This window comes from Mercenaria mercenaria, unplaced genomic scaffold (genome assembly GCF_021730395.1).
Source record: "Mercenaria mercenaria strain notata unplaced genomic scaffold, MADL_Memer_1 contig_1648, whole genome shotgun sequence".
Classification (NCBI taxonomy): domain Eukaryota; kingdom Metazoa; phylum Mollusca; class Bivalvia; order Venerida; family Veneridae; genus Mercenaria; species Mercenaria mercenaria.
This window is the reverse complement of record NW_026459641.1, coordinates 1-11,290: the sequence shown is the minus strand read 5'-3', so window position 1 is coordinate 11,290 and position 11,290 is coordinate 1. Positions and strand designations below refer to the sequence as shown.

At 34.9% G+C, this 11,290-nt stretch overlaps 1 protein-coding gene across 1 annotated transcript; it reads right to left on the bottom strand.

The window, feature by feature from the left end:
- Positions 1–4,145: 4,145 nt before the first annotated feature.
- Positions 4,146–5,364, bottom strand: LOC123526633 (uncharacterized). Its single transcript, XM_045305880.2, has 3 exons — positions 5,247–5,364; positions 4,849–5,119; positions 4,146–4,563 (listed from the first exon to the last, which is right to left on the bottom strand). The coding sequence occupies exons 2-3, from the start codon at positions 5,117–5,119 to the stop codon at positions 4,388–4,390; spliced, it is 447 nt and encodes a 148-aa protein (XP_045161815.1). The 5' UTR covers positions 5,247–5,364; the 3' UTR covers positions 4,146–4,387.
- Between the last annotated feature and the right edge of the window lie 5,926 nt (positions 5,365–11,290).

The following is an 11,290-nucleotide window of genomic DNA, read 5'->3' as shown; positions in this document are numbered from 1 at the left end:
CAATTCATTCAAACACTATTTCGAATACATAAATTTTGGTTGGAATTTCGGCCGTATTAAATATATTTCCTCCCTTGTATACCTCAAATTCTCCCAATTGTCGCCCGAAATTCCAAAATACAACGTGATGTCTGGCATCTGTCTGTGCTTATGATAGATCAGCTACAATTGCACTATATGAATTGTAAATTTAGGTTATTTAAAATGATGTGTTTGATAATTATGATTTTTCTTCATTCAAATGCTTCAATACAGAAAGCATGTAAATATATAAATCTAGTATTTATTGAAAATAAGAAATATGGAATTTATACTGCCGGCGGCGAACTTCGGCGGAGTAAACGAAAACTAGTAATGTTTTAAATACAGCCGATATCATGTCTGTCTTTTCTTAGTGTAATATTTATGTTTGATTTTATGCTACATATTTTGATATTTTAATAGTGGCAAGCCGAGAAACGGATCACACATTTTGAAAATTAATCTTAATCTATTGTTATTTTATACCCGTATCAGTCCTGTGAACAAAACTTATTCAAGGACGGGGAGAAATGTCACCGGTCATCTAATATGTCAAGGCTTCCATATTTGTATATACATGCACTATACTTAATCTTAGGAAACTTAATTATGTTCACACAAACACCTGGTTGTTAAAAATATGTATTTTAAAATAGTAGAATTAGCTGGTCTAGTCTAGCTCCTAGACCATGCTATTTCTTCTTATTATTATTTTAAATTGTGGATGTAGCCAGTCTATATCCTATGTTCAGTGTCATATATAATACAATCAGTTCTCTTTGAAAATCTCTAAAATAGACATACATTTGTCACTATAACTAAATCAAAAGAAAATTTACAAAAGTTGAAATTTTGCGACAAATTCTTTATTATCAGTTTATTGGTTTACCGTTGGTCTGTAATTAAAAATCGACAAGTTTGGTGTTCAATTCGGACTAACGCTTAGCCTCGGAATAATGTTTGACATAGTTTCAGGAAAGCGAATTAACCAAGATGTGTGTAAGAAAATGTCTGAACATGAACTATCTCAAACCAAAAAACCTTCAAAAAAGAAAGAAATTCCCAAGAAAACACAGCCTATCAAGACCCAAACCAAGAAAACATCAACCAACATGTAAAGTGTAGACCCAGTGCCCAGGCCATCACATTATAACTTGGTCAGTGACAGTGAAGATTCTAACTCAGAAATTGGAGATGAGGAGCTTTGTTGTGTTTGTGGCCTGTTTACACCTGAGGCACTTTCAAGATGTGCATCTCTCAGTTTTGTCAAGTGGGTCCAATGTGATGGATTTAGAAATGGCTACCCATGCAAACACTGGGTACATTTGTCATTCTGTGCAAAAGTAAGGGTCATAAGGAGGGGATACAAATTCCTGTGTTCCCACTGTGATAATGAAGAGTAGACAAATTAACAAAACATTTATACACAATTGTAACAGTTTATTATAGTTTCGTGTTTGAAAAGTTTGAACAAATTTATTCAAGTTGACAATTTAATTACAGTTAACTATTTTCCAAGGCCAATCACTCAAATAACTTTTTTGACTTGCCTAATTTGTACTGTTCCCGCGTGCTATGACGTCATCGAATCAAAAGACATGGTGTAATGGCGGACATTGTTTATGATAGTGTGTGAAGTTTAATAGGATACTTTCTACTATACGTATAAATATGAAAGAGGTTGGCTGAATAAATATTACAAGTTTTTACCCGCTTACTGGCAAATACTTATGGTTTGATCAGTAAAAATAGTTCAATTTATTTACATAAAAAATTGGTAAGCTTCCTAAGCTCAGTTTATTTTGTTGTTGCTACTTTTAGGAGAAAATCCGTTTGACAATAACAGTACGGAGCAGAGCAATAGGGTATTATCTTTGTTTACCGGAAAACACGGCACTCCTCAAAATGGTTTACTGCTGTAAAGTCTTTTTATTTAAAAAGAAAACGCACGCATTGAAACCGTATTTGCTTTTTTTGACTTAGAATACGCTGGTATAAAACCATTCCATTACTCTCTATTCATTGCCCAAGCATTTTAATTCACATTTGCTTGTTTTCGCCTGTATCCATTACAGCTATCACTTTAACCGCTTCAAATTTTTTGAGTGGTAATGTTCGTTCTTTTATTGTATTGTGCTGCATAAACGCCAGAAAGCTGGAAATTTAGATTGGTTTTTATTTTATTATGTTGGGTTTAACGTTGCACCGAGACAGTTATAGGCAATATGGCGGCTTTCCAGCTTTAATGATGGAGGAAGAACCCAGGAACCCCTCCGTGCATTATTTCATCAAGAGCAGGCACCTGGGTAAAACAACCGGCCTTTCGTTAGCCAGCTGGATGGCTTCCGCACGAGGAATTCTGCATATCACAGAAACTGCCAAAGGACAAAATTAAAAAGTAGGCATCATATCCAAGTGGTGATTAAACAATAACCAAAGCTATTAAAACGGGAGTACTGGAACCATCCAAGGCAAAATGTTCAGGTTGAAAAAGATTTCACAAACAAAATAAATTCGATCTAAAGAGATCGAAGTATATAAATATATAACAACTGAAAGTGAAAGAACAGGAGGACGTCATACGGCCGCCACGCGGCAAAAACAAAGTTGCTGTGATAAAAAGATAGAACAAGCACCCATAGTCACAAAATACATCCGTCGAGAGCTTGTTAGAAGAAAAGGTTTTGTTACAGAACTGCACATACTAGTATGATTCAAATATTCTGACAATAGCTTCAAAAACCGAAAACAATGGCTATCGTTAAAAAAGATGGATGCTGCCCAAATTGCATATTTGTCAGTCGATGTATAGCTTAGAATTTTAGTCTTAGTACATGCAGGTCTCTTGCTCAGGTACCCACACAACAAGTCTTGAGATCGTAGATCAAAGCAATGCTCCAGACAAAGTTATCATTCTTGTAACTGACCTTTGACCTCTAATTGTGACATTGATCTTAAACCCAGAGACCTAGTTCTTGCGCATGACACTCCGTCGTAGGTGGTGAACAATTGTGCTAAGTTACATCAAAAGCCCTTCATGCATAAGAAGAAATGCTCCGGACAAAGTCATTCTTGTATCAGACTTTTGGCCTCGAAATGTGTCTTTGACCTTAAATCTATGGACCTGGTTCTTACACATGACACTCCGTCTCTTGGTGGTGAACATGTGCGCCAAGTTACATCAAAATCCCTCCATACATGAACGAGAAATGGTCCGGACAAAGTTATTATTATATCTGACCTTTGGTCTCGAGGTGTGATCTTGACTTAAGTCCTATGGATCTGGTTCATACGCATGACACTCCGTCTCATGGCGGTGAACATTTTTGCGAAGTTACATCAAAATCTCTCTATGCATGAAGAAGAAATGCTCTGGACAAAATTGTCATTCTTGTATATGACCTTTGATCTCTAAATGTGACTTTGACCTTAGACCTAGGGATCTGGTTCTTGCGCATGACACTATTTCTCATGGTGGTAAACATTTTGTCAAGTTACATCGGCATCCCTCCATGCATTAAGAAGAAATGCTCCGGACAAAGTCATTCTTGAATCTAACAATTGACCTCTAAGTGTGATTTTGACCTTAGACCTAGGGACCTGGTTCTTGCGCATGACAACCCGTCTTATAATGGTGAACATTTGTGCCAAGTTATATCGAAATCCCACCATACATGAAGAAGAAATGCTTCGGACAAAGTTTGTGGACTGTGGACGCCGCCCGCCCGCCGGCCAGGAACGTTCCGATAAGACGTCCCGTCTTTCAGACGGACGTATAGAAAGTGGAAAACCACAGGTCGCCTACAATTGAAATGAAATGAAAATATTGCAAACTCGGTTTTGTTAAGCCTGTTCAAGCTACCGTCTGCGCCCGACTGAGAGGCCAGTTGGAATTTAAACAGATATTTTGTGATATATAACTTCGCTGGTCTCACAAAATGTCTATATTGTCTATGATAAACAAATAATATCTCTGCTTTCGCGAATATAATTAATTATAATAAGTTACAGTATTACACTAATATAATCTAAAGAATGCAGAAACTAGAGCAATGGTAATTGAAAGTAATATAATACATAATAATAATAAAATAAAGGGCAGTTTAAAATGTTACACGTGTACACTAATCGGACACCTTTATACATAAACACAAAATGTAATATTTAAAAAAGAAAAAGACACAATAACACGTGTAAAAGAAACTTAGCACCGCACCACTTTAGAAGGGTCAGTTGAAAAAAAAAACACCAGTGCGTAACTGGAACTACTTTACTGGTGATTAACCTCACTCTTTAATCATAAAACAGTTCGAAAGCATTCCCTGTTTACACGCACAAACAAACAGCTTTTATCAGTAATGATGTTTTAAGAGATTATACCTGCAATACAATGGCTCATGGAACCAAGTAATGATAACTGTTCTAGCCTTTCTGTACATCCTTCCGATTCATCACTGCATATGAACAGAGGTATCAGGAGAACAGGTAACATTACCAATGCTAATGTTGTTGCTTCTAATCCAAGAATACGGACATCTAGACCTGGCAGCAAAAGACTTAACATCGTATCCAAATGACAAAGAAAAGAAAGACAAAAAAGAGTTCTAACGGTTTACTATCTTCTGCACAATATGTTGGGTTATTTATAAGAATATCTTGCATAAATCTTGCGTCAATAAGTTTGTACCACAAGCAACTTTCAGAATACTCACTCTTATGGATTTTTGAGAGAAATTATTTTTCGCCTAAAATGTGTGGGTTAGTCCCTTAAAATCGTATCTGTATGATAATATAGAACGGTGCAGTCGGTAATATACATGTACTTACTCTCTGCACCTTTGTATTCACATTTTGTGGAAACAGCTGTTTCATTGTTAGACCGGCTAACATTAATCATACTGCTGAGGTTGACATCACTGGTACTATTGGCGGTTATATTTCGAATGTTGTCGTCGGACACCGAACAACATTTATAGAACAAACCAACTGCATCGCAAGCCGAATCTGACACCCAGTGAGGAGTGAAGAATCCCACGAATAGGAAAATCGTTTCAGGTATTAAAAAACTAATAGTTATACACACTATCCATCCCTCCATCTGGAATAAAGTAAAAAACTATATATTTTAGCATATATTATCAGCATATTATCACACCTTAATGTTATATAAACTACAATAAATATTTTTGAGCAAAAACATTAAATTGATTATAAAAAAAGTTTACCTTTGGTGGTAAAATTTAAACTTTTCTTAACAAATCACCAAAACTCCGAAGCAGTTAATTTTCTTTATCTAAAGATAAAATTTCAATTGCAAATATATCTATACAGCACGCACATTTCTTCTAAAAGCGATACAGTATATACTGAACAGAAAAAGAAACTAACCAGATGTATAACTAGGGTATTTTTTAATAAAAAACTTAAATTGATAAATTTGACTTATTTTCTTCTTAACATATTACACTTGAAGAACTTTACGTGTTAAATTTAAAAAAAGCGATGGACCGTGAAGTCAGTAGTCCCACAATAGCGGTTTTGCACGAAATTCACGTGCGCGTGTAATTAACGATTTTCTTTGTGAAATTTTATTGTCATTGTCATTGATGACTAACTCACTCGAAAAACAGCATGAATTAAAAATAATATTGCTGGTTGCATGGCACGACTGAATCAAATTCTGCGCGCGAGCGCGCAATAGTTATGTTACAATGCAACAGACGCGCAGAAGATATAACAATAATTTCGTGCAAAACGGCTATAATTGTGGAATTACTGACTTCACGGTTGATCGATTATTTTAATTTTTTAATTTAACACGTGAAGTTCTTCAAGTGTAATGTGGTATGAAGAAAACAAGACTTAGTCAAATTTATAAATTAAAGTGTTTTTTTTTATTAAAAACACTCCAGTTATACATCTGGATAGTTTCCTTTGCTGTTCAGTATATATATTTATACATAAAGCCGTCGGAGATTAAGTGTTTACATAACAACTTCACAAATTCAGCTATGCAAACAAAAATGATAAAGTCGACATAAAAATAGTGTGAAACTGTTTCCAATATCTGATAAAACAGGCCCGAAATATGTCCAAAATCATCTTTCGGGTGATATTTCATCACGTGGTCGTTATCTTTTTAGTTCATCTTCAGTAAATAAAACACGCAGGAAATCATTTTGTAAGTGAATATTGTAAATAAATATGCGGGATTCTCTCATTGAAACTATAATCGATTACAAATGAAATTTTACTAGATTGTTTCAATACTGACTTTCAGATATTAGCGTTTTGTCTATGTTACTGCTCTAAATCAATTAAAGGCTTGCTGTAACAGTCTATCCTAAATTTTGACGTTTTGGACAAAAACTTAGGGGTAAAAATACCCCATCCACTCGAGCTACATTTTCGCGAGTTTTGATTTAATTTAATAAAATTATCCGTTTCCGTTTATTGTAGATGTCAAAGTAGGCCGACTTGTATAATTTTGACTTTTAGCGGATAAATGTACTTTACTTTAATATGTAACAGACGTAATTCCAAACTTTCCACATACTTTGAAAATACACAAACGATTTCATTGTATGCTTTTAATTGGAATAAACCATGTTTAATGAACATGCACGAAATACCATTATAATTTTGTTGGACTTAACCATGTTACTGATGTGGACAAATTGCAGTAAAACAAGATGCCTCTTTCAGCATCACTGTAAAGATAGCAGAGATAAGCAATTGATCATGGTTTCTGTTTCGAACAAAGTTATCATATTGATAATTAACTTTAGATTTAGTACAGTACCTGCAAAGTCTGAATATTTTCGACTAAGACATAACATGAGGGTACAGTCTAAGAATCAAACAAATGGTTTATTGGTAGGACGTTCTTCAACAAAAAATCTTGATTTTTTTAACAAATACCATTCACTAATTCATATGTTAAATCTTTACGAGTTCATTTCGGAAACGATTCAAAAGAATGTGATAAGTTAAATTTGGATTCAAAATTAAACACATGTCAAACACTTGTAACCGCATGGAATAAAAGAAATCTTACTATGTATCACTATAGTAAAATCCTAATAATTAAGTCTATCTTGTTACCAAAAATAACATATTTATTACAAAATACAGTTACACCTAAAACAATCTTAAGTGAATTCAACGCAATGTTCTTTAAATTTCACTGGAACGGAAAAAAATGATAAAGTAAAACGAACAACAACAATAAATCGCAGATTAGATGGAGGCTTATAATTATATGATATATATTTACTCATTTTATAAAACCATGAAAGTAAAATGGATTAAAAACTTAAAAACAATAATAAATTCGAATTGGAAAGAAATACCGTCTCTTTTCTTGAACCAGTATGGTAGAAATCTTTTCATATTCAGTACTAATACAGATTCAGTTAAAAGCCTGCCAATTGTTAACTTGAAAAGTCCATTGTTTTATAAAAATTTAATTGAAATTGGATAGGAACAAAACAAAAATACATGTGAAAAACAGAGAAAGTACACACTTCTACGGCATTCGTAAGCAACTGATCTGAGGAAACAGATTTATTAATAAAACATAAAGGGAAGTGCCTGTTTTACAATGCGTGGATCGACTCTGATTTTATTTTTTGTAAATGACATTGTTTCAAACAATGGCGAAATAGATCCCAATTTTATCTACCAAAATTAGCCAGAAAACAAAACTGGATCGCAGAAATTAATACTATCAAACACTCATTGCCTAATGAATTAAAATATAATATCAAATCCGAAACACCTGTGCGTACTAAAGATAAAACATATTATGATTATCATATTTCGTATTAGAAGAAACAACGAACAGATATATATATATATCTTTGTTTCTTCAAAATTTACAAAACCATATACACATAAATACTGGGAAGATAGAAGACATTCTGTCCTGCAAAATTAACTGGACTTCTTTTTACTACATTTTGAACAAATGTAATGTTGACAACAAAATAAAACAATTCAAATAAAGAGTCATACACAGAATACCCGCAATTTAAATGGAACATTGAAAGTAATACCTGCTGCAAATTTTGTAACGAATTTGAAGACATTGATCATTTCTTCCTTAATTGCAAATACTTAGATTCATTTTAGTCAAAAATTGAAACATCTTTTAGAAAATGTGGACCAAATAAATCTTTCAAAAATTTATAAAGCATAATAATTGGCTATAAAATAGAACTAAAGGAATATAACGATATTAATCTACTGTTAAACAAAATTTCATACTGTATATATAAATCATATTTTTATTTTATAATTTAGTCACTTACCTGACATATGTACATATGGATTTTCTTCTCTCAAGGGACGTAACTCCCTCTAACAGTAAATCCGGTACGGTCCGTTTTAAACGGATTTTAGCCTACCGGAAGAAGTCAAACATGTGCAAAATAAAAGTGAAAGCAGTGATGTTTGACATTCAGTTTTCTTCTCGGCGCCACACAAGGCGGACGTATTGTTTATACTTGCTCTATTGGATCTTATGGTGTCTTAGTATGGCTCAGGCTACGTAGAAAGACGCTTCTATGTCCGAATACGAGGACGGAGAATTGTCTGGGAAAGATATCCCGGCTCCGAAAGTGACGCCTAAAGGACGGTCGCGTATAGGCGAGCTAGAACAGATAGTGAACTCTAACTAAACGGAATTAAATGCAAAATTTGATTCTATGATGGAATTATTACAACAAAAGCTGACACAAAGCCAAGCCTGCGCTCAAGTGGGTTTGACAAATGACCCTTCACAGACACAGAGGAATGATAAAAGCCCTAGAAATGACGATACAATTTCTTAACATCCGCAAGACAGTGAAAAATTTTCGGATGATAATTTTTCGGATAATGAGTGTGATATTGAACCACGATCCGAGGAAACAAAACGTTGTTTATTGGAAATGTTTGGTGAAGATGCGTTAGTGAAAATGCCTCGGAAAAAAGCAAGAATTAAAATTGAAGACTCTCAGAAGGAGATTCCGCAGCAAAGCTATAGAGCTGAAAATCCAAACCTTCTGACAGCCTTTTCAGAGGAATACAAAGAGTTATTTCCTGTAGATGAAGATACAGAACATTTTTTGAAAGTTTCGACTTTAGAAGATAATTATTGTCGAAAACTGTTTAGAAAGAAAGCATGGTCCAAAGGCTTCTTTCACAAAAAGGGGCAGATATCTCTTGACGCAGCCAAACAAGATGGTTGAAAAAACGGTTTTTCGAGGTCAACAGTCTTCATATATTGGAATTGTCATGAACATTTATATTCAGCAAGCTTTGGGTATGTTGTAAAATATGTTGGATGATGATAATGCTGAGGCTGTTACACAGAAAGTGAGAGACATTTTTGCCCTATGTACCAAGAGTTTGGATCAGTGGGGTCGTGCAGGTGCATTTTTTCACATTATCAGACGACAAGTGACAATGAATGATACATCTTTGTTTGAGTTAGACTCGGCTAGATCAATTTCAAGCATGCCTTTAACAAGTGATGGTGTGCTAGGTAAGGAGCTTGAAAACATGCTCAAATCAAAGAAAGACAAAAAGAAAACTTTAGATGACTTGTTACCGGAAAACAAATCTATGGGAACAATGTTTTTGAAACGTAAAAGTTCAAGTACAAGTGAGGCAGCTCCTACTAAGAAGGCTTACGACAGACAGTCAACATCAGAAAGTTCTTTTCGGATCCCCAAATTGCCAAACAGGGATACATACTCCAGATCTAGTTTCACGGCAAGGAAAGCTGGTGACAAACAATCCTTCAAAACACCCGGTAAACCTGCAGGGGGTAGAGGGAAATCTACCAGGGCTGGTACACAATGACAAAATTCAGGTGAGTATGTTGACTTTACGTCCGGAGATACCTGCTGGAGGTCGTTTATCACATTTCATAAACAAATGGAAAGAAATAACGAAAGATTCTTGGGTTCTATCTGTAATAGAACACGGTTACAAACTGGAATTCGAACAAATTCCCCCTTTTCTAGGTGTCAAACATACATGTACAATTACAAAAAATATGGTCATTTTAGAAAAAGAGGTAAATTCACTTTTAGAAAAAAATGCTATAGAAATAGTACCGAAACAGGACTGGAACAAAGGTTTCTAAAGTACGCTATTTTTAGTAACAAAAAAAAAAAAAAAAAAAAAGACAGGGGATTTACGTCCTGTCATAAATCTGAAACCCTTGAACAGGTATCTCCGGAAGAGGCATTTCAAGAGGGATACACTAGCAAAAGTACTGAGTATTGTAAAAAAAAGGTGATTGGGCGTTCTCTTTAGACCTAAAGGATGCATATTTCCATATACCAATTCACAAAAAAACATTGCAAATTCCTTTGTTTTGCTCTAAACAACCAAGTTTACCAATTTCGAGCACTATGTTTCGGCCCTACAGTCTCACCAAAGGTTTTTACAAAAATAGTGTCTGTTGTGGCAGCATACCTGAGGTTAAAAGCAACTCGTCTTGCAGTTTACCTAGACGACTGGTTACAACTGAACCAGAGTCTTTTACAAATTCTGAAAGACAAGGAATTTACGCTCAATCTCCTCTTAGAACTAGGCTTTATGATCAATACTCAGAAATCACAGTTAGTGCCTGTACAGAAAATAACCTACATAGGGGCCCTTTTCAATCTTGTACAAGGATTAGCATTCCAACTCCAGAAAGGTTTCAGAAACTAAAGAGGGAAATTCTAGAACTGTATCAGGGAAAATTGTCAGCAAGACAATTTCTGATAGTTCTTGGAATCATAGCTTCAGTCATCGAGCTAGTACCAAATGCACGTCTCTTTCTAAGACCGATACAATTACACTTTCTCAATCACTGGAGACCAGTTTCTATGAATTTAGAGGTCCAAATTCCTTGTACTCCACAGCTAAAATATCATCTGAAATGATGGTTACAACAGAAAAATTTCCTCAGAGGCAGGCCCTTAGACAATTTTCAGATGGACGTGGAACTGGTGACGGACTCGTCCAAAACTGGTTGGGGGCTCATAGGAAGAATCAGTTTGTACAGGGGACTTGGAATCAGAGTTATGCTATACTGCATATAAACTTCCTGGAGTTGGAATCAGTTTATCGGGCTATGAAACATTTTCTTCCACCATTGAAGGGCAAACAAGTTATGATTCGCTCGGACAACATGACAGTTGTTCACTACCTGAACAAATAAGGAGGTATTCGTTCAGTGAGCCTGTGCAATCGCACAAGGGATATTTGGTTACTAGCTATTCAGAAT

What these genes read in the sequence shown, in the direction of transcription:
- LOC123526633 (XM_045305880.2), bottom strand. Translation starts at nt 5,119, where the DNA reads ATGGAGGGATGGATAGTGTGTATAACTATTAGTTTTTTAATACCTGAA. An exon ending in TGAATACAAAGGTGCAGAGA is followed by an intron (nt 4,564 to 4,848) that starts GTAAGTACATGT and finishes TTTTGCTGCCAG; the next exon opens with GTCTAGATGTCCGTATTCTT.